This window comes from Penicillium verhagenii (assembly GCF_028828195.1).
Source record: "Penicillium verhagenii strain IBT 33310 chromosome Unknown utg000006l_segment0_segment0, whole genome shotgun sequence".
In the NCBI taxonomy this organism is placed as follows: Eukaryota; Fungi; Ascomycota; class Eurotiomycetes; order Eurotiales; family Aspergillaceae; genus Penicillium; species Penicillium verhagenii.
In genome coordinates, this window is record NW_026643170.1 from 1,100,908 (window position 1) to 1,122,223 (window position 21,316).

Consider the following 21,316-nt stretch of genomic DNA (forward strand, 5'->3'; position numbering starts at 1 on the left):
CAAAAAACAGACAAGAAAAAATAGCGATATAATTTGAACGTATAGAGTAGTCCAGGACATCAATCTCAGTCAGCCTTAAAGCGGCTTAGCAACAATCGCCATGCGACTCAAGACTGGGTTCGTTAATATGGCCTCGACTGTAAGACTAAGCTGCTTACTGGTCGCCAAAGTTGCAAGCTGGATAGCATTGAGCGAGTCCCCACCTAATTTGAAGAAGTGGTCTTCTCGGGTAATTTCAGATGGTTGGAGATTCAAAATAGCTGACCACATTCTTTGAATTCTCTGTTCTGTGATAGTGCGTGGAGGTGACCGGACTTTGTCCGTCGCAGCCCCCTTTGCCACAAATGAAGGAGGTGATCGAAGCGCCGCTAATTCTTGACGTGAATATGACGATCCGGTTTCTTTCAATTTTCGTCGATCGGTTTTGCCAGATGCGTTTAGAGGAAATTTCCAGATCGGAATATATACCGAAGGGATCATGTATTGGGGCAAAGTCTTGAGAAGAGATTTGTTGAGATCCTGAGTCAGGTCCCACATTGCTTGTCGGAGTTGCTGTTCATGTTCTGGCTCCACAAGCTCAACTTGACTCAAATCAAGGAATCCTACAAGAGTCGGACGACCTGGAGCTTCGCCCACTGTTATCAGGTCAACGACGGGATTCACAAGTTTCCCTGTATGTGCAAGAACTTGTTGTTGAATGTGATGCTCAACTTCACTGAGCTCAACTCTTTGTCCGCGGACTTTGACTTGGGTGTCTTTGCGACCGACGAAGTTGAGAGTTCCATCCGGATTGTAATGCACGAGGTCGCCAGTTTTGTATAGCAGCCCGGATCTTCGGTCGTTATCCTGGCCCTTTTGTAACCACTCTGGGGCTTCGATAAAAACTTTGGCTGTCCTTTCCAGATCATGAAGATATCCTTTTGTCACGATAGGGCCCTCAACAACGAGCTCTCCTGTCGCTCCGATGGGAACAAGCTTATCGTGATCTTCGGGGTCAACAATCCAGGTGACCGCGCCATGACCCTTTCCAATGGTACGCGGGTCACTTCCCTCAGTCAAAACATTGATGGCGATAAGCAGACACTCGGAGGGCCCGTATACGTTGACCAACTTTAGCTTTGGGGCCCATCGAGCGACGTCGGAAACACTGCTCAGCTCGCCACCGAGCTTAAGAATCTTGAGCCCAGGCACCGTGTCGGGGTCGATCAGGCGTGCCACGGACGGAGTCAGATCCGCTGAGTTGACTTCAAGACGGTTGATCGCCCCGGCCACATCATTTTGTCGCTCCAACTCACTCGGCACGCAGATACACCCACCGATCATCAGTGTGGATAGAATGATATCAGTGCTGACATCAAAACTATAGGAAGCAAAATCGAAGACCCGTGGAGATGGCACTTCCAGAATTGATTTTCGATAGTGGACTCCTGACACAAAGCTTCTATGAGAGCTCATGACGCCCTTCGGCAGGCCTGTACTTCCAGATGTAAAGACCACAAAGAGGGTGGACTCGGGATCGATCTCCGAAGTGCCTCTTGCGCTCATTGGCATCGCCAAAAGAATGTTATGAGAGACAGTAATGACGTCGGGCAAGAGCTTGGATGCTAAAGCCTGCTGTTGCGGCGAAGAAATCATGAAGCTGGCCTTTGTAAGGGAAATAATATCTCGAAGACGAGATTCAGGTTGTTTCGCATCGAGGAGTACGAATGCGCCGCCGGCTTTGATAGTAGCGAGCATAGCCACGATCGTCCAGGCTGACTTCTCAAAACATAACGGCACAATGACTTCAGAACAAACACCTCGATCTTTTAACACATTTGCTAAACGCGAAGAGAAATCATCCAGCTCCGCGTAAGTTAGGTTGCCGTCCCACGAACACACAGCCGGGGCATTGGGATGGGCCTCGACGTTGATTTGGATGAAGTCTTGAACCGGGGTGCAGATAGCAGCTGGGACAATTTTGTTCCATTCCCAAATCTGGTCGTAATCTATCTGTTTCAATCCTTGGGTGACTGCTTGGCTCTCGCCTAATTTGATATTTTCGGTAGTCATTATCGCGAACGACAGCTAGTGTTTGATTGATTGAAGAAATGATAGTCAAAAATTGCGGTAGAATATTGCTCCTATTTCATATTGTTAGCTGCCCTCGTTTTGATGGCTATCAAGGGAGGGTTGGGGGCGGTTGGTGCTTATGCTGGGGTTGTCGGAAAGAGTTCGGTCCGCATTCGGGGTCAAATATGTCGGGACCCCGAGTCATTCGGAGATCGGGTTGCTCACATAAACTGGTCAGTGCGTGCTCGGACAGCTTCAAATGTATCTAAAAGAGCAACTCGAAGACATCGAAGTAGAGGGAGTAATCCCATTTTCACAGCGATTCTATTCATCTCAGTGATCAATCGTCATGAGCGTGGTTGACAAGGTCGATATTCTTATTATTGGGGCCGGTCCGGCAGGGTAGGTAAACACACAAGCCTCCATAGTAGTAGCTTTATTTTGTGCAACCGGAAATCTGATTTTCGCCTAGACTGACGGCCGCCAATTGCTTCAACGGCAGTGGCTTACGAGTGCGGGTGATTGACAAGAAGTCAGGAACAGTGGAGACCGGCAAAGCAGATGGATTAAAAAGCATATCTCTTGAAGTTCTCGATACGTTTGGGATCGGCGATATCGTCCGAATCGAGTCTCATCGCGTTGAAGAAGTTGTTTTGTGGGAAGCTGATGGGCAGGGAGGAGTTGAGCGGTCCATGACCATTGCAGATCGAGTTCCAGAGCTGGGAAAGCCGAGAGAAATGACCCTGGATCAAGGTTAGAGATTTTCTTTTCAAAAAATGATCTCGGATCTCTATAATGATACTGATTTGTATTGCAGGCCGAATTGAGCACCACTTGGTTTCAAACCTTGAGCGACACGGAAGTGTTGAGGTTTCCTGGCGGACACAGCCTGTTGATTTGCAAATTAACCAACGATTGGTCGGGGATCTCCTTGCATATCCCATCACTGTAACGACGAAAGTTGAGCGCGGTGGAAGCTCTGAAATGCAACTCATCCAGGCCCGATATGTGATTGCCTGTGATGGAGCACGCAGTTGGACTAGAAAGCACCTGGATATTCCTTTGAGGGGTGACCTAACGGATTCGACATGGGGTTAGTCACAGATGGAAAATTCTTCTAGACTGATCAAAACTAACCAAGCTATATTGTTAGGTGTGATGGATGCCGTGCCAAAGACAAACTTCCCCGATATTCGTAAGGTGTGCGTCGTCCATTCGGCGCAAGGCACGGTTATGGCAGTTCCTCGCGAAAGGAAGTTGGTACGATTTTATATCGCGATGGATGGAACTGATCTTGACGTCCCGACTGCCTTGTCCCAAAAGACTCTGACCGTTGTCCACGTGGTCAATGCTGCGCGTTCTATTTTGAGTCCGTATACGTTTGAGGTGGGGGAGGTGGCGTGGTGGTCAGCATATAAGGTTGGCCAGCGCGTCGCAGACAATTTCTCCAGGGACGATCGGGTGTTCCTTGCCGGTGATGCAGTCCGTAAGTTCTGAACAAAATCGTTTTACTTCCAAAAAAACTGCTAATAATTTCTGTTCGTCGCTAGACACACATTCACCAAAAGCAGGGCAAGGGATGAACACTAGCATCCAAGATGGTACGTTATTCTTTTGCAATGTGCTACTGACGACGCTGACCGATTTTTCAAGCTTATAATATTGGTTGGAAATTACGATTCTACCTCGAAAAGAATTGCTCGAGATCACTTCTCGCAACCTACGAGCAGGAAAGAAGGCCAATCGCCCAGCAGCTGATCAATTTCGATCGTGAATACCTTGAATTATTTGCCAACCCGAGCTTGAAGTTTGATGAGTTTTTGATGGCATACAAAACCGCCATGAGATTCACCACCGGAATTGGGATCCAATATTCACCGTCTTTGATTGTGCAATCATGCCCACCAGAAAATAAGACTGACAAACCTACGGGAATACTCGCACCCGGAATGCGACTACCTGATTTTCAGATGGTTAACCAGGCAGACGGCGTGCCAACAACTCTCTATCGCCGACTCACCATGAACGGGCAATTCCGTCTTTTGATTTTCGCAGGAGATATCTCCGAAGAACCTTTATACCATAGACTTCTGCAATTTGGCCAGTGGTTGGCAGATTTTCTGCGTCTCAATCCGGGCATGGAGGCGATCACTGTTCATTCCAGCAAGCGAGCTACCATTGAACTGATGGAGTTACCAGAGGTTTTTCACCCATGGAATGATGCTGATGGGTGGGACTACTCCAGAATCTACGCCGACGATGAGAGCTATCACGATGGCCATGGACAGGCTTATAAGCGCTGTGGTATTGATCAAAACGGTGGCTATGTGGTTGTGATGCGCCCGGATGGCTACACAAGTCTCATTTGTACTATGGAACAGACAAGCCAGATTACGATGTTTTTTGCGGATCTTTATATGAGAGACTCTGCCGTGGCCAGCGGGTCAGCTAGATTATGACCTGCCCAGTTTTTCTTATCTCGGTGGTTTTCTTAATTCTCTTCATATTGAGTTAGGAAATGAGAAAATGTGATTTTAGTATTACGATTACCACAACCTGTTTGAATACTACTAACATTTAATTGTACAACTGTATCAGGCTGAATATACACGCCTTGCTATCTAACTGTGACTTGAGTTTTCACGCGAACAAAAATACGTGGCATTTAGGCACAATTTCTTCAAGTGCGACAAAATGGTGCCGACTTTGTTTGCAAGCTTGTAGGAAAATTGAAAGGACTACTACCTACTAGTAAAGATTTGTCGAGTCTTCGTCCCAGAGAGGCAGCGCGCGCCTTTGTGCAAACGCAAAACACGAAACACGTTGACGTGATGAAACACCAAAAATACCGTATTCAAAAACGAACTTGATCAATCAGTTCCAATTTCCAAGTATAATTTCAGCGGACTATAAACACTATCACCATTAATTAAACGCGTTCTTTATTAAGTACACCCCTAAAACGTGGATAAAAGTCAGCCAAGAGGTTACCTGGAGTGAAAAGGAGTTACGAGTAGGTTGAACTTACCGTAAGATCCATCCTGGTTACTCCAAGTGTTGACAATCGATGTTTTTGCTGCAGCACAGATATCCGATACTTTGTCCTGGGGCCACTTTCCGCTTTGGATGGCACGAACTCGCTCCCCGGGTCTAAATTGGAATTGCTCTTCCTCAATCTCGAGATAGATTTTGCGTTGAGCAACGTAGAAGCTTTCATGCATCGACTTCTTCATGTTCCACTCACCACAAAACCCCCAATCTTCGGCCAAGAATGTTTCCGTGCCTAGAAGGCTATTTGCATATTCCAATCCATTAAGAACGAAATCGCTTGACTTTTCGCTCTCGTAGGATTCAACAATCTCATCCTCACTTTGACAACCGTCTATACCCGCAATCATCTGGACAGGAACGGAGGATGCTTGACCAGCAGTGAAAAAGCGTGCAATGAGATCCGATGCTTCGCTAGATGTAAAGTTGGCAATACTGTTACCAAGCCACAAGAGCGTTACTGGGCTCTTCTGGTCACCTTGGCTATGGAGCCAAGAAATACAATCCTCGTATGTCCCCAGTAGACCTTGGATCTTGGTCATCGGGTTCCAGGGAAATAGCTCTAACAGTTCCCGAATACTGGACCGGAGAGAGGAATGACTAACGTCCAACGCAAAATATTCCACGTGCTTGTGTTGCATTTCCAGGTTCCGGAGAAGGAATGCAGTTTTTCTCATGTTTCTGTGAGTTTGTTTGTTATTAATATGATTCAGATCGGTCTTTGTCCGTTGGTCTAATGAAGCTAAACTTACCCAGCACCAAGCTCGATGACTCTTCCACCCGAAGGAATGCTATGTGCAATCTTAGGCATACATGTGGAGAGCAACTCTGGCTCTTTTACTGCTGGATAGTATTTTCCAGAGTCCAGGATAGCATCGAAAAGCTCCAAGCCACGTTTATTCCACAGAAGTAGAGACGGCAGTGACTTCTCCTCAGACTTGAGGCCAGTTGCAATTTGAGTCACTAACCCTTCATCATCTGTATGTCGGCGAATATCATGAAGGTGAATTTGAGTGGCTGGAGGAAACGAATCAAGTCGTGGACGATGGGTCTCAGCCTCGAGCCACGAGGGTTGTGACTGCACAAGAAAAGAAGCCGACGGAGCCATAATTTGATGTAAGAAAAAAAGGCAAACTGTGAAGTATTCGGAGTTTGGTATTGGAATTTCTCGAGCTGAACTTTTACTTCAATTGAATGATCTAACAGTGAATTTGAGAGTCTCGAGCTACATAAGGTTCGCAGATTTCGGTTGAAGACAACATAGGACACAAGCGGGAGACAAATTCACAGGCCCCCCGAAGGCCGAATTAAAGGCCCCAAAATTCCGCGCGTCCGCGATCTTCGGTCTCTTGTGCCGATACCGACTCCGAAATCATCAGACGGCACTCAGAAAAGAATAAGGCGAGATGAGCTTGCCGCAGAGTTGGCTGACCTTTAGCCTTCCAATGAAATGAAGATACGTCTCTTCACCTAATTTGTGCAGTTATATTTCCCAATTTTCCAACTCAACCCACCCCATCGTCATTTTGCTAAATCTTCGCGAGATGGCGTGCCCTCAGTCTATCATCATTGTGGGATCAGGTGTCTTTGGTTGTGAGTGACCTCATTCGAATAACTATTATGCATAACGAGCTCATTTTGTCTTTCTTGGTAGTATCCACAGCATATTCCATGGCCAGAGATCCAGCTTTCTCCCAGACAAAAATCACATTGGTCGATTCATGGAATTTTGAGTCTTCCACCAGCCCGGGCATTTCGGTCAGCAACCCAGGCGCGGCCAACCACGACACATCCCGCATCATTAGGAGCGAATATCCCCACGGACCTTATGCAGTTCTTGCAAAGGAAGCTCACAAGCAATGGCGAGGAGTGTGGGGCGCGAATGGCCGCTACACAGAGCGAAGACTTCTGCTTTCTGCACAGGGCAGTTCTTTGAAAAGCCCGAAGCGAACTGGCGAGACTGTCAATTATGTGAAAAACGCGTATGACCTCAGCTGTCGGCTCTCTGAGGGGGGCAAGGATGGCCTTAAAGTTCTTGACTCGCTGCGTGATATTCGTTCAGAGCTAGGACTGTCGACCACGCCTTCCCTGGCTGTCGAAAAGGATCTGCGGGGTTATGTCTCGCTGGATGCTGGATGGGCCGATAGCGGAGCAAGCATAGCCTGGCTGCGCCAAATGGTTCTCCGGACTGGTCGCGTCCACTTCCGCACTGGATTTGTTCAGTCTCTCGTTTATGCCGAACAAAGCTACGTGGTTAGAGGTGTCCGATTGGATGATGAGCACGAACTGTTTGCAGACCTTACTGTCATCGCTGCAGGTAGCCACACTCCTCGAATTCTTGGAATGGACAAACTCTGCGATGTGTATAGCGAGATAGTAGCCTACATTCGGCTGTCACCAGAAGAATGTGCTCATTTCGAACAATTAAAACTTCCTATCATCGTTAATGCAGATCGCTGTGTGTTTGCGATCGCCCCAGATCGCGAGGGCTTCCTGAAACTAGGAAAGTTCTCACACAGCGGGCTTATTGATGTCAGACAATGCGCAGGGGTGACCATTGGACCTCGAGCAAGCCGCCTCCCGGCTCGTGAGCAATGGAAAAAATCGCAATTTGGCTGGGGAGGGGACATTGAGCCGACCGAGAAACTTGATCAGCGGGAGCAGCAGACCCTGGCAGACTACAGAGAGTTCTTGAATGAGCTTTTCGAACCTCCCAGCATTACCGAGGTAGAACGCCCCGAGACTATCGCTCGTCGGCCGTTCGCGAAGATTCGTCGGTGCTGGTACACTGATACCCCATCGACAGACTTCATTGTTGATTACCACCCTAGTTCGCAAGGGACGCTTTTCGTGGCATCGGGAGGTTCGGACCATGCTTTCAAGTTCTTACCGGTAATCGGAGACAAGGTCACTGGTATTATCCTAAGAGGTCGGGGTGTACCATCTGGCTCCGATCATGATGCCAATTTGACTGCACTACGCGAGGCTTGGAAATTTCCACGTATACCATCTACAAGTAAGCTCTGAAGTTCAATTAATATTTCATGTGTGTTGTTATCATATTTTCGTTCAAATTTTGCATCATGGGCATGTGTGTATGTATTGTTAAGCGGACAGGTGAAAGCATCGCCCAGCGGGTACTATGTATCTGCTAGTACCTATCAGGATTCCAATGTCTTCAGTACTTTTTGGATCTCTCGTATGAGAACTCTGACTCTCGCCCTTGCCTCCCTCTCTCCAGTAGTCTGTCCTGTTTCATAATTGGTATCATGGTTATACAGTGATTCTAGGTATTCCGCCATTTTCCCGCTCAAGAGGCCTTCGTTTCTCGAGACGCCATCCATTCCCTCCGATGATCCAATGAGTATTTTTTCAATCTTTCCCAGAAGGTTTGAACTAACATAGAGAAGAAATTCCAGTTGCAAGATATTGTTTCCATCCAGTTTGAAACCATCTAGGCTGGTACCAATCAAAGTTGCCGGGATTTCGGGATTTTGCCGAGTCACTGATTCCAGGATCGAGGAGAACAGGTGCTCATATTCCTCTGTTATGTGTGCGTAGCACGCAAGGATCGAGAAAAGCAAAGGGGGATCCAACAATTCAAAGGAACGACTGTCACGGTATGCAGGCTCCGAACTGAGTCCCGACAACGGAAAATCAAGTCCACATTCCGATCCACTGGCTTGACATGGGTTGTTGCTAGTATGCGGGGTTGCACATCTTTGGATGTTTTGTAGTATAGCCAGAAAGTGCTGGCAATGTCGCAGAGTCTTGCCGATCGAGAGTGATACAGATGAACCACTTCGAGTGGAGGACGTATAGTGCTTTGCTTGATTATTGCGCCCCGTTTCATGACGATTCGTTCGGTTGTGCAACAATGTGTCATTTAGTTCGGCCAACTTCTTCAGCCAAGCAGAACCCAGGACTGAGCTGGGTACCTTCTTCGAGGGAGCAGAATATGACGTCTCATCAGAAATCACTCCCGAAGTCTCTGATAGATTAGGCTCCTCCGACAAAAAGTCTTCAATTGCGAAGTCAAATGGATTCTGTGAGGAATCACTATGGCCTGCAGGGTCTGGGATTGCATTGGCATGCAAGCTATCAAGGGGAGAGACCCCTGTATAAGAAACCATGCGGGGTATATCAAGATCGCCATCTTCGCTCCACGATGAAACGTCGAGATGGGTAAGCGGTGATTGTGGTGAGTGGAGCCCGGCGAATGGTCTAGGGTAATTGGAGGGGTTGTGACCGGTAGTTGAATCCGAGGAGAGGGAATTGGAGGCAGCTCTCTTCCTGGAGATCGGCCGGGTGCTGTAGCATTCGACCTGGGCTTTTCTGCAACGATCACAGGGGGTCTGGTTTCGGACGTATCTGTTGTGTCGGTCGAGGATAGGGTTTCCAAGCCCGACGCACCGAAGCTTTTGACCTCGGCATCGATCACAGGCACTTTGTCGATGATTGTTCATGTCCATTGCTTTTAGTGCGCTTTGGGATGTTGGAAGATAAAGAGGTGTGACGGGTTGGAAGCAATTGGATTGGACAGGAAAGTTCTAGCAAAGCCAGCTTGGAAAGTACTTTGAGTGAGGGAAGCCGTGAGCACAGCTTGCAAATAGAGACCTGGCAAGCGACGGGCCAGACGTATCCCGGTGTCTTATCGAGCAGCAGGTAGTCTATACTCTCGATAAATAAAACAAGGATTATTCCATGAGGCAGTTGTAACAATAAGCTTCCTATCAGCAAGGGCTAGAAGTACATAAGCCCCCAAGGCCCCCCGGGGCCCCGGTAAGCCACCTGGACATAAGGCACGTTCTTACCTATGATGGCCAATTTGCCTTCTTTTTGATGAATTTTTGAGAGGCCCCCTTGATCCGGATTGGCCGATACTTGTGACACGTACTTTTTTTGTAGCGAGCATGATCATCGTGGCGGCCTGTTGGTGCATAGGAAAGGCTTGGCGGTATGAAGAAATGTAACCATCCACAATTTTGTTCATTCGAGACTTCCAAGTCTCACCTTTTCTGGGGCCATTTTGTTTCACAACTAGAGGCTGAATTTCTGCAAACTCCCTGGGCATCTGTTAATGATCGTCGCGGGTTGCCGAACGTGGGGTTGGCGCAGGGTCTGTATCGAAAATAAAAAACCCAGGTGAGAGACTCGCATAACGAATAACGCATGGTCGATCCTCACGAGTCAATAGCAAACATTCATTCGATATGATCGCATTGCACATGGCATGTCTTGAAACGTTTGTGTGACCTTCCTTCCAAGGGTTTTACGCCCTAAATCCCTCGGTGCTTTATTTCTCCTCTCCACTTCTTATTCATGGTTGGTATCGTTAACCAAAGCAAACCAGAAATTAGTATCCGCCCAGGTAGTTTAACACCATAAGGATTTTCTTCGCAAACCTTGACATATTGTCTCTAGGCCTCAACTGGCTAGTGTAAAGTGGGGGACACGGAAAAGGGTCTTTATGATACGGGGTGTTACTCAACTACGGCCCACGGGTAGGTCTGTCGCGCGTCAACATACACGTGAATTGGCCATTCACGTGGCATGAGGTGACCCAGGCCTCGGGGGCCTTATGAAGACTCAGCATGCCTCAATTTGACAATCACGGGATGCATTGGCAATATCTCGCCATTTCAGTTATGTCGGCCAAGGTTATATCGTGATGTTGAAGATGGGACTGCATGGTTCAGGCCCCTGTGGGCAGTTGGGGTCTAAGTCTACTCCACCGACATTCTCAACATGTATCGCGAGTCAAGGGATGGGCTCATTTCGGCTGATTAAATTGGTATGACAGTGCAGTATGTGTCACTTCCAAACTGTCGGTACACAATCCTTCGAGACAAAGCCTTGTTCTTGAAGTTCTACACGTGAACGCGCCGTCCATCCTCTAACTGATCACCATCTGGTTGGTCCATCTCCACTTTGGGGCTTGATTAGCGCAGTTCGGGTCGGAAGGGCCGTTGGGCGTCCGGTTAGTTCCAGCCTAAACGGGTTATCGTCAGGGTTTAGATTTGACTGTCGTTCAATTAAAATCGAAGGGTAATGTGCGGAATAGGGATACGGGCAGGGAAAAGGGGCCAAATTCGAACCCTGAACGCCACCCAATTAACCCCAATCGGGTTAGTACTCTTCATTATGCAAACACGACAAACAGCCGATCCCTGGATAGGATCTACAGAGGAAACATAACATTCCCCTGCAGTTCTGGACCCCACAATCACATACCTACAGTAACCTACTCAAACCGAGAACGCCAAGCCGCATAATTTCCCTTCTCAACTGATTTCAATGGAACCATTCATGCAGTCAGATTGCTCTCCGGCACACCTGCAACCTCAACCGGTTTGTGGGTTTGAGAAATCTCTTCAAGGTCCCCAACAGTCCCATGTGTCTACATATTTGAAAACCGTTTCTGTATGTTACACGTGCAAGGGGGTTGAGTCCCCAGGGCCGAGGAGACCGAAGGAGATCACATCGATCGCCTAATATGACATGTCTTCAAAACCATTGCAAGTTTATCCATGGGCTTACTAAGATGAAGTGCTGTGTGAATTTAAAATTATCCCAAAGTGCCATCTCACATGACAGTCCTTCGTTCCCATCCTGCCCCTATAAGGTCGTTGGCTTTATTCCAGGATTTTACATGACAAGGTCCAATATACATAGATAATATGATGAACGTAAATTAAACATTTGAATAGGCCACCTAATTCCAAATTCACCTCTACTACATGGATGCTTGCTGTTTTTTTTCGGCATAAACATGAATTTGATGATTTCCCCAGTTGGGAGTTGAGTAGCAAAATGAACATTAGAGATAATATTTATCTCAGGTATTCAGTAGGTACTTTTCTTGAGGAATAAGTAGGTACTGATTTTGAGTGGTGAGTATAGATTAATTCCAAGTGTACTACATATAGATCCTCCATGCATTCATCGTCATTTACCATTGAAGTTCGGACCTCGGGGGAGGACCGGAGCCGAGACCCATTTCGGGATCATAGTCGACCGAAAGTTTCGGGTTCGGGATAGGTTCAGAGGATTTCGGGCCCGATACTTCCAACATTCATTGAAGGTTCCAAGTCTGGAGCTGTGGATTTGATGGTGCCTAAGTAAGCTCAACTTTGGAGCTCTACAACATTTGAAGTATACCTGCACGCAAAATTTGTATTGAGCACACATTATAACTTGGTTGATATTCCATTTGAAGGTTGAATCCATATTATCGGAAATTCGGAAAGGCCGAAGTCGTGTGAGACAGCATTCATGGCTTCAAGACCAACAACAACCCAAGCACTCCATAACGGTTTCACTGAAAAAGCATTGGAAAATCCAAGCGCTCAAGCCATCTCGAGCTGGGATGGAGACTGGACGTACGCCGAACTAGATCTTGCTGCTACTCGCCTGAGAAAATATCTTGCACGTTTGCAAGTCCATGAGTCGAAATCTTGCACAGCCCTGTTCTGTTTTGAGAACTCATCTACCGGGATTATTGCACTCCTTGCGATTTTGAAAGCGGGACTTACATGTGTTCCCATTAGTCCTGGGTAAGTTCTCTGCTCAAGCATTGAGAATGTTTTATGCCCCGTTGCTCATCTTCCAAATCCATAGAATCAATTCACAGAGAAAATTCGACAAAGTTGTCAAAGAGACAGATCCCCAGCTTCTCTGCGTTTCAGCGGCCTATGGCAATAGATACACCGACTTCAATGGGAAGACTGTAATTGTGAGCCCGGATCTGTTACTTTCTCTTGAGATTCCCGATCAGCAATCAGAATGCCCATCCATGAGCAAGAACGATGTCGCGTTCATCCAATATACCGACGGGGTGACAGGATCACCCAAAGGTGTGAAGCAAGGGCATTCGGGTTTGCACACTGGAATATTAGCCCATTGTCAGGAATTGGGATACGACAACGATTCAAGAGTACTGCATTCAAATCCATACAATACAACAGTGGGAATCTCCGAAGTGTTTGGGACATTGTTTCACGGCGGATGTGTGATTATCGTTTCAGAAATGGAAAGTCCAGCACTTTTCACTGAGATGATCAATGAGAAAGACGTCACCCACGCATGTTTCACGCCTACCGAGTCCAGAAGTCTAGAGCCCATGGATCTTTGGCAACTTCGCACTGTTACATTTGCGGGTGAAGGGTTCACGGCAGAGGAGATCGAGAAATGGGGCCTGGAAACAGAATTGATAAGAACGTACGGGACTGTTGAGACCTGTGTCCCCGTCTCAGCATGCAAAGCACCGTCGCCATATCTATTTGATCCCTACCATATAGGATCTCCCTATTTGAAGTCGTTTTGGGTTGTCGAACAAGGAAACATCCAGCGATTGGCCCCTATCGGCTCAATCGGCGAGTTGGTAGTTGGTGGTCCGACATTGGCCCTTGGGTATATCGAAAGTGAAACAGCGTCATCTGACTGCTTTTTTGTCAATCCTGACTGGGCTGTGCCGAGCCCGAGAAGCAATGATCAGCGCTTCTTTGCGACCGGTGATCTTGTGAGGAATCTCGGGAACGATGAGTATGTCTTTTGTGGACGAAAAGAGGCAAACTATGATATTACGGAGTTAGACGACAGCAATGAGGGGTTCATTGAAGAAGTGCCTCCTCTTAGCCTCCTTGGCTCGAATGAAACAACCGGAGAAATTATAGAAGCAGCGGCATCCGCCTGTGGAGTAAGCTTGGATATGATTGAGGACATCTACCCTGCCACCCCGATGCAAGAGGGCTTGTTTGCTCTCTCCAACAAGCAACCAGGGGCCTTCATGAAGCAAGATATCTTTGAATTGCCTTCCGACATAGACATTGACCGGTTCCAAAAGGCTTGGCAATCCACCACTCAGCAGTCTGCGACGCTGAGAACTAGGCTGTTCATGACAGACTCTTTAAGGGTCTTGCAGGTTGTCGTCTCTCAGCCATCGTCATGTGAGGTATTTTCCGACCTGGACTCATATGTGAAACGTGATCTAGAGGACCTCATGCTATGGGGGGAACCTCTTTTTCGATACGCTATATGCAGGACAAGTAACCAGAAAGCATATCTGGTCATGACCATGCATCATGCTCTTTTCGATGGCTGGACACTTGACCTAATATTTGACCGTGTAAAGCAAAACTTTGATGGAAGCCCAGCGATGATGAAAGCCTCATTCAACTGCTTTGTCAGGTATGTGCAAGATTTAGATCCCGACGAGATGGATCTCTTCTGGAAAACGCAGTTAGACGATGCCAGCGCAACCGTCTTCCCAGTTTTACCGGCGGCGAACTATCAGCCCATTCCCAATGAAACATTCGAGCTGGATATTTCATTTCAGCGAAACGGAGGCTCCTCTACTATGCAATCCACTCTCATACAAGCCGCATGGGCTTTGACAGTTGCGAAGTATGCCGATTCACATGATATAACTTTCGGGTGGACGGTGTCCGGTCGGGCTGCACCAGTTTCAGGAATCATGGAAATGATGGGTCCAACAGTGGCTACTGTCCCACTCCGCCTGCAAATGCAGAAGGACACAAATCTGGGCGCCTTTTTACAGCAAGTGCAGAGGCAGTCGACGACGACAATAGCCTATGAGCAAGCTGGAATGCACCGAATCAAAAAACTGACAGCCGGAACACACAGAGCATGCTCTTTCCAGACGGCGTTGATAGTGCAGCCAATGGAGATCGCCAATGGCTTAGAGGTTCTTGGGTGTCGACGTGTAAATGACATGCATGACTCCTATCAACCTTACGCTATGAACGTCGAGGTTTCTTTGCAAAAGGATGGGGCGGTCGTCGGCGTTTTGTTCGACAACAATGTTATTGATAAATCTCAAGTCAAGCGTGTCATGAACACCTTCAACCAGACCCTGAGGGAGATCGGTATTGCGAGTTCGGATCTCATTCTCGACCAATTTGTCAACGTCACTACCCAGGACATAGAAGAGATAAAAAGTTGGAACCAACTCCCCCCATTATCAGCTCAAGAAGCCGTGCACCAAGCTTTTGAGGAACAGGCTTCACGCAGCCCAAGCTCTCCAGCTGTAGCATCTTGGGATGGAGATCTGACTTATGCCAATCTTGACTCTCTGTCCAACAGACTGGCAAACCACCTGCTAAATTTGGGGGTTGACCTAGAGATGATCGTGCCGCTTCACTTTGAGAAGTCAAAGTGGGCAATTGTCTCCATTCTAGCTGTTCTCAAGGCTGGAGGAACTTGCCTATCATTCGATGTGTCCCATCCACCAGATCGTCTTTGTGAAATGGTGAAAAAATCGAATGCCAGCATTATGCTCGTCGGGAAAGCGCCGCCCTCCAAGGTCGCAGACTGTATCGATATAATGATTTTTGTTGGTGAAGAACTCTTCGAGACGCTTGATCATCGCGATCTCATGCAGGTGAACGCTGTGACGCCACACAACCGTGCATTCATTGTGTTCACTTCTGGATCAACAGGAAGTCCCAAAGGAATCGAGCTCGAGCATCAGGCTGCATGCACCAGTTCACGCGCCTACGCAGCGGCGGTCGACATTGGCCCTGGCTCACGTTGCCTTCAATACTCCTCGTTTGCCTTTGATGTCCATATTACCGATATATTTGTGGCTCTGATTTCCGGTGCATGCTGCTGTATCCCGTCGGAGGAGGATCGTATGAGCAACCTGGGACAGACAATGAACGTGCTAGGTGTCAACCATGTTGATATCACACCGACTGTAGCAAATCTGCTCATGCCCGAGGAAGTGCCTGATCTGAGAAGCATGGTCGTTGGTGGAGAGCCAGTGACCACAGAAACTGCTCGTCGCTGGGGCGATTCAGTTACTCTCATCAACATGTATAGTCAATCGGAAACATCAAACTGGGTTACTCATAATGTTGTTCTGTCGGACACACAGCAGCCATCCAATATCGGGCTGGGAGGTGGTGTATGTACCTGGATTGTCGATCAACACAGTGAATCACGATTGGCTCCAATTGGCTGTATTGGAGAATTGTTTGTCGAGGGCCCTGTTTTGGCTCGTGGATATCTGAATGATTCCGAAAAGACAAATTCGTCATTTGTCAGTGATCCCCCATGGTTACCAACTGGGACAACGGCCGGAAGACGAATGTACCGTACTGGTGACCTTGTTCGATACAATAGCAACGGGACTCTTGTTTATGTCGGTCGACGGGATGCACAGGTGAAGCTTCGCGGCCAGCGATTGGAACTTGCGGAGGTGGATCACAAAATTATAGAGATGCCACAAGTCAAGGCATGTCTGACAGTACTCCCTAAGGTCGGTTTGTGTCAAGGAAGATGTGTTGCCGTCCTCTCTCTCCACGATGTCGTCGGAGGTGGATTGGGAGTATTGCAAATAGTTGGCACCTCTCATCGCATTATGATATCTGCTGAGCTTGCTGCCATTCGCGATCATCTGACGGAGTCACTAGCTAGGTGGATGATCCCAACATTCTGGATCGTGGTGAATGAGTTGCCCACAAATTCGAGCGGCAAGCTGGACCGCAATAAGGCTCGGTCATTTGTGGAGAATCTGACAGAAGACGACTTTGAGCAAGCATCTCATCATATTTCAGATAGCCACTTTGAAGCTCCCCAGACTTCTATGGAGCTCTTTTTACAGAGTCTTTGGAGCTCTATCCTAAAGATTCCTTTAGACCAAATTAGCGCCACGGCCTCGTTTTTGCGTCTTGGGGGAGATTCAATCACTGCTATGAAGGCTGTGTCCAAATGTCGGACAGAGGGCGTGGCTATATCAGTTCATGACATACTTGTTTGCAAGTCACTATCAGAGCTTGCTCATCTTGCAGACCCGTCATCCACGCCAATGTATTCGACTGACCGGCTTGGACACGGGGATGTCGCTGATACCTCAGTTCAAAATGAATCGCCGCAGGAGACAGCCATATCTGACGACTTATATGATACCATCTTGGACCAGGCTTCTGTTAAGGCAGGAAATGTTGAGAAAGCAGTGCTAGCTTCAGACTACCAAGTCTCAGCACTAGAGCAAACATTACTCGACTTCCGCGGTGACCTGACATACCACACATTTGAGATTCCGAAACCTGTGAACTTCACGCGCTTGGCCTTGTCGTGCGTGGAGCTTGTCAACTGTCATCCACTTTTGCGCAGCGTCTTTGTTTCTCACAAACGCAAAGTGTACCAGGTTACCCTTAAGTCAAGCTTCGTGGATTTGGTGGACCGAACCGACCAGCCTGAGCTTGCTAAGTTGATTGAAGATGACGGGAAGATAAAACTGCGCCTTGGGCAACCTATGGTTTGGTTCAAGCTCATTCGAGGAGGCCCATCAGATGAGTGTGACTCTCTTGTGATTCGAGTACCACATTGCTTGTATGATGCATCCACTCTGGCTTCCCTGGTCTCTGACCTAGAGCAAGCGTACTTCAGCACCAATGCTCTTGAACAGCCAGTCAAAAGTTCAGAATACACCGCCTATCGAAAGCAATCATACCAGAAAGCTTTGACCTACTGGTCTCAGTATCTCGAAGGCAGTACTGCGGATCAAATAGTCACAAAATCGAGGCCCCCCTTCCGACATGGAAAGCAGCGCACTCTATCCTCAAATTTCCACATGGGTTCCCTGAAATCACATGGAATAACATCTGCAACGATAGTAAAGGCTGCATGGGGTTTCATTCTAACCCAGCTCCATGGAAAAGATGACGTTGTCTTTGGTGAACTTGTGAGCGGTCGCTGTATGGCTGTGTCAGGGATTGATTCCCTTGATGTTGTCTGCGCATCGACAGCTCCGCTACGAGTCAAGCTCAAGTCTTCATGGACAGTGATCGAGCTCCTGAAGAGCGTTCAAGAGCGGCAGCTCGCCAGCATGCCATTCGAGTTTGTGGGAGACTCCTCAATAGTGAAGGAGTGTACATCTTGGCCCGAGTGGACGCGTTTTGGCTCTGTGGTCAATCATATCCCACTACCGGCAACGAATTACACCGCGGGCAAGGCATTTAAACCCACTGGCATTCACGGGAAACTGAATCCAAGCTCGGATTTGAACATTCAATGTCATCCTCTTCATGTCACGTCGGATTTAGATGCCAACTTCCAAGTCGAGATGACTTTTGACGAGAACAGCATCCCTCCTGTATTCGCGCGTGAAATCCTCGACCGTTTCTGCAGGACCATTCGCAAATTTACCAGTGATTTGACATCATCTCTGGCCAATTTGAGAGAAGGTCCTATTGACAGCTGGCCTTTGCCAGATGGTTGCGAGAATACGAGCAAGTCCGTGGATCTCTCAGTTTCAATTAAACCGACAGAAAAGGACGAGCGATTATCAAAGGTGGTGCAGTCGGTTTGGAAGTCGGTCATTGGTCAGAGTGACGAACTGGATACACCATTTTTCGCCCACTGGGAGGCTCTCATAGCTGCAGCGCATTTCGTGGTGGCATATGAGCAATTTGGCTTCAAATTCACTATGGAGGATATTTTGGAATCTCCGACTATGCAGAATCAGATACATTTATGCGCACGTCAATCGGATAGTGCTGCCTTTGGATGTATTGTTTAGTACGGCAATTGAATTCGCATCGCGCCGCGTGCAGTTTGACAATTGTTTGTTTTCTCTTTACGCCTTAGACCGCAACGCTCGACCATTTTGGGTAATTATGTGCGGCCCCTGCCCGAAAGGACGAACGCTTGTGGAAAATCTCGGCCCGGATGAGAATAACTGATGAGAATAAAGACTCATGAGATTTGAATTTTGAGGTGTTTATGTACAGGTCACCTCATCCCTGGTCGGCGGTGTCAAGGAAAAGCCATACAGAGAAAAGCTCGGCCGACCTCTCTGAAAATTACGGACGACCCCGACTTTCCTTGGCGACCCACAAGGGGTGAAGTGAACTTTTTAAAGAGGTGGTCCGACCTGTAAACACTGCTCCACAAGGGGTGAGGTGAACTTTTAGGGGTGAGGTGAGCTGGTCGGACCACCTCTTTAAAATTTACGAACCACCCCTTATTAAGCAACAAGTCACGTGCCTCCGTTTGGTGACCCACGCGTGATTCGTAAATTTTGAAGAGGTGGACCTTGGCCAAAAGATACATGTTTCAATACGGTTTATAGTGGACTCTCTGCCTGACTTCAATTTATTACAGTCAACTGGTAATTCGGTCATGTGCAAAGCTGCCTCCCCAAAACAATAAACAACCAAAATCAGATTTCCCTTCGCGAGAATATGGAAGATGATATTCGTGACATTTGGCAGGGCTGGGTGGACTAATTATATTTTCGGGCTCGCTCTCATGAATTAAGAGTCTAGTCAGCCAATTTTTCATCCTGAATAGCTGTTTGTTCTCCAGCACCCCATTCAATATTTGTGTAACCATGGGCAACCAGGTAATCCTTCCACTCTTGGTCGCCATGGTCCAAGATTTTGTTGCTATCCTGGAGCACAAACCAAGCCAGGAGGGCTCCAAGAACGGCAAAGCCTGATCCGATCAGAAACACGGCTTGGGTGCCACGAAGCTCATCATCACCCCAACTAGCCAAAATTGGCTTAAACACTTGAGTTCCGATTGCCGCTCCAGCCTTGCTCCAAGCAGCAGCTAATCCCACTGCATGCCCACGTACTGATGTGGGAAAGCTTTCGCTGGCGGTGAGAACAATCGTGGAGCCTGGGCCAACTTCTCCCAGTGTAAGAAATACGCCATATAGCACAATGAACAGTGGTAGGTTTGTCTGGATCGGACCCAATGCTCCTCCTAGGATGAAACCAAGAATGGCTTGAAGGAAGAAACCCAGAGCCATGGTGCGGCGGCGGCCAATACGGTCCGAGAGAAAACCACCAATGAATGCACCGGGAATATAGAAGCAGTTGATCAACGTTCCCCAGGCCATTGTTAGAGCTAAGGAGGAGGTCGGATTCACCCGATCGACGATAGTTGATGAAAACAGGCCGAAGGGATAGGATATGTAATTGTAGCTAATGAATTTCCCGGGGTCAGCCACAGCGATGAATTTGCAGGGAATTGGGTCTCTCACATAAACCATGTGCTACAGACGGCTAGCAATGGTCGCCAGTACTTTTTGATTGCTAACCAATAGGGGAGTCTCTGCTTTTTCATGGAGCTCTTGCGATATGCAGAACTTACGACCATCCGATATCGAAACCAGAAGATGGAAAGTGGAGCAATAGCCCCCATGGCCAAGGAGACTCGCCAGACAGCTTCATAATGTTGCACCTTTTGGTGGAAGCACAGAAGCAAAAGAAGTGGCACCAGGGCACCGAAGGCAAATCCAAGAGATGCCGACAGGTCACCAATCATTGCAAAAATAAATCCTCTCCGCTTGCGGATGCCCGGAGCCTCGTCAGTGGCTTCGGCGGCACCCGCTCCTGCCACAGGATATTCCCTATTAAAATCACGTTAGTTGGTTGCCGGAACTAAGACAAGAAGGAATAATTACTCACCCGCCTGCTCCAACGCCTGCGATTCCTCGGGCTATGATTAGCATCCAAAACATGCCGTCCTCAGTCAGTCCACTGGCGCCGGCACTCAGCGCAATTCCCAGTACCAAAATGGTGGTTGTCAGAACAGCACCACTCTTGCGGCCCAGTTTATCAGCAATATAACCAAACGAGAGCATACCGATGATCATGCCGACCATGAATGCGTTGGACAGTCGAGAAGCCACGGCGGTGGTCAGTGAATTAGGATAAATGACCGCCATGATCAATTCGAGATTTCCAATGATTGACGCGTTAAAGCCGTCGGAACCGATAGCAAGGCCGCTGAAGACTACCATCATAACCATAGAGAGGCGAGAGTAGCCTCGACCGTTGTAGGGGTCATCTGCCACATCTCGGGGTGGCGCATCTAGGGGAGGTAAAATTTTAGTGGCTGTTTGAGCCTCCCCACTCTTCGATGCTGGTTTTTTCTCCTCCATCTCGACTGCTGTAGGGTCTCTCATTCTGCGAGTTGAATGCACCCTTCTGCGAATTGCAGCTTGCAGATCCGGACACAACTCCCACTTTATAACTTATCCCCGCAACACCAAACGCCTGATTTTTCCGATATCATTATAGTTAGACACGGCAGAGGGCACCAATCAAGAGACACCGAAGAATCTATCGGAGTCGAAACTAACGCGACTGAGATTGGGATTTGGCGCTAACGAAAGGCGGGGAAGCAGATGCGAAAGTAGGAAGGTCAACACGAGATAAGAACCCCCACTCTAGGACAG

At 48.0% G+C, this 21,316-nt stretch overlaps 7 protein-coding genes across 7 annotated transcripts; 3 read left to right on the plus strand and 4 right to left on the minus strand.

The window, feature by feature from the left end:
• Positions 1-75: 75 nt before the first annotated feature.
• N7466_005822 (Nonribosomal peptide synthetases (NRPS)) lies at positions 76-2,052 on the minus strand (the record flags this gene model as incomplete). The annotated part of the gene is made up of 1 exon (XM_057165219.1): positions 76-2,052. One exon carries the CDS (start codon positions 2,050-2,052, stop codon positions 76-78), a length of 1,977 nt encoding a protein of 658 aa, XP_057020818.1.
• A 349-nt stretch (positions 2,053-2,401) lies between these two features.
• On the plus strand, positions 2,402-4,511 carry fmpF (phenol 2-monooxygenase fsqG; the record flags this gene model as incomplete). Its single annotated transcript, XM_057165220.1, has 6 exons — positions 2,402-2,454; positions 2,525-2,805; positions 2,870-3,145; positions 3,206-3,538; positions 3,603-3,653; positions 3,706-4,511. The coding sequence occupies 6 exons, from the start codon at positions 2,402-2,404 to the stop codon at positions 4,509-4,511; spliced, it is 1,800 nt and encodes a 599-aa protein (XP_057020819.1).
• A 466-nt stretch (positions 4,512-4,977) lies between these two features.
• Positions 4,978-6,208, minus strand: N7466_005824 (N-methyltransferase; the record flags this gene model as incomplete). The annotated part of the gene is made up of 3 exons (XM_057165221.1): positions 4,978-5,009; positions 5,081-5,781; positions 5,853-6,208. 3 exons carry the CDS (start codon positions 6,206-6,208, stop codon positions 4,978-4,980), a joined length of 1,089 nt encoding a protein of 362 aa, XP_057020820.1.
• A 436-nt stretch (positions 6,209-6,644) lies between these two features.
• On the plus strand, positions 6,645-8,127 carry fmpA (fructosyl amino acid oxidase fsqB; the record flags this gene model as incomplete). The annotated part of the gene is made up of 2 exons (XM_057165222.1): positions 6,645-6,693; positions 6,755-8,127. 2 exons carry the CDS (start codon positions 6,645-6,647, stop codon positions 8,125-8,127), a joined length of 1,422 nt encoding a protein of 473 aa, XP_057020821.1.
• A 134-nt stretch (positions 8,128-8,261) lies between these two features.
• Positions 8,262-9,572, minus strand: fmpR (Zn(II)2Cys6 domain-containing transcription factor fsqA; the record flags this gene model as incomplete). The annotated part of the gene is made up of 1 exon (XM_057165223.1): positions 8,262-9,572. The coding sequence occupies one exon, from the start codon at positions 9,570-9,572 to the stop codon at positions 8,262-8,264; it is 1,311 nt and encodes a 436-aa protein (XP_057020822.1).
• A 2,803-nt stretch (positions 9,573-12,375) lies between these two features.
• N7466_005827 (uncharacterized protein) lies at positions 12,376-18,646 on the plus strand (the record flags this gene model as incomplete). Its single annotated transcript, XM_057165224.1, has 2 exons — positions 12,376-12,656; positions 12,721-18,646. The coding sequence occupies 2 exons, from the start codon at positions 12,376-12,378 to the stop codon at positions 18,644-18,646; spliced, it is 6,207 nt and encodes a 2,068-aa protein (XP_057020823.1).
• A 744-nt stretch (positions 18,647-19,390) lies between these two features.
• Positions 19,391-21,043, minus strand: N7466_005828 (uncharacterized protein; the record flags this gene model as incomplete). The annotated part of the gene is made up of 3 exons (XM_057165225.1): positions 19,391-20,057; positions 20,117-20,485; positions 20,544-21,043. The coding sequence occupies 3 exons, from the start codon at positions 21,041-21,043 to the stop codon at positions 19,391-19,393; spliced, it is 1,536 nt and encodes a 511-aa protein (XP_057020824.1).
• Between the last annotated feature and the right edge of the window lie 273 nt (positions 21,044-21,316).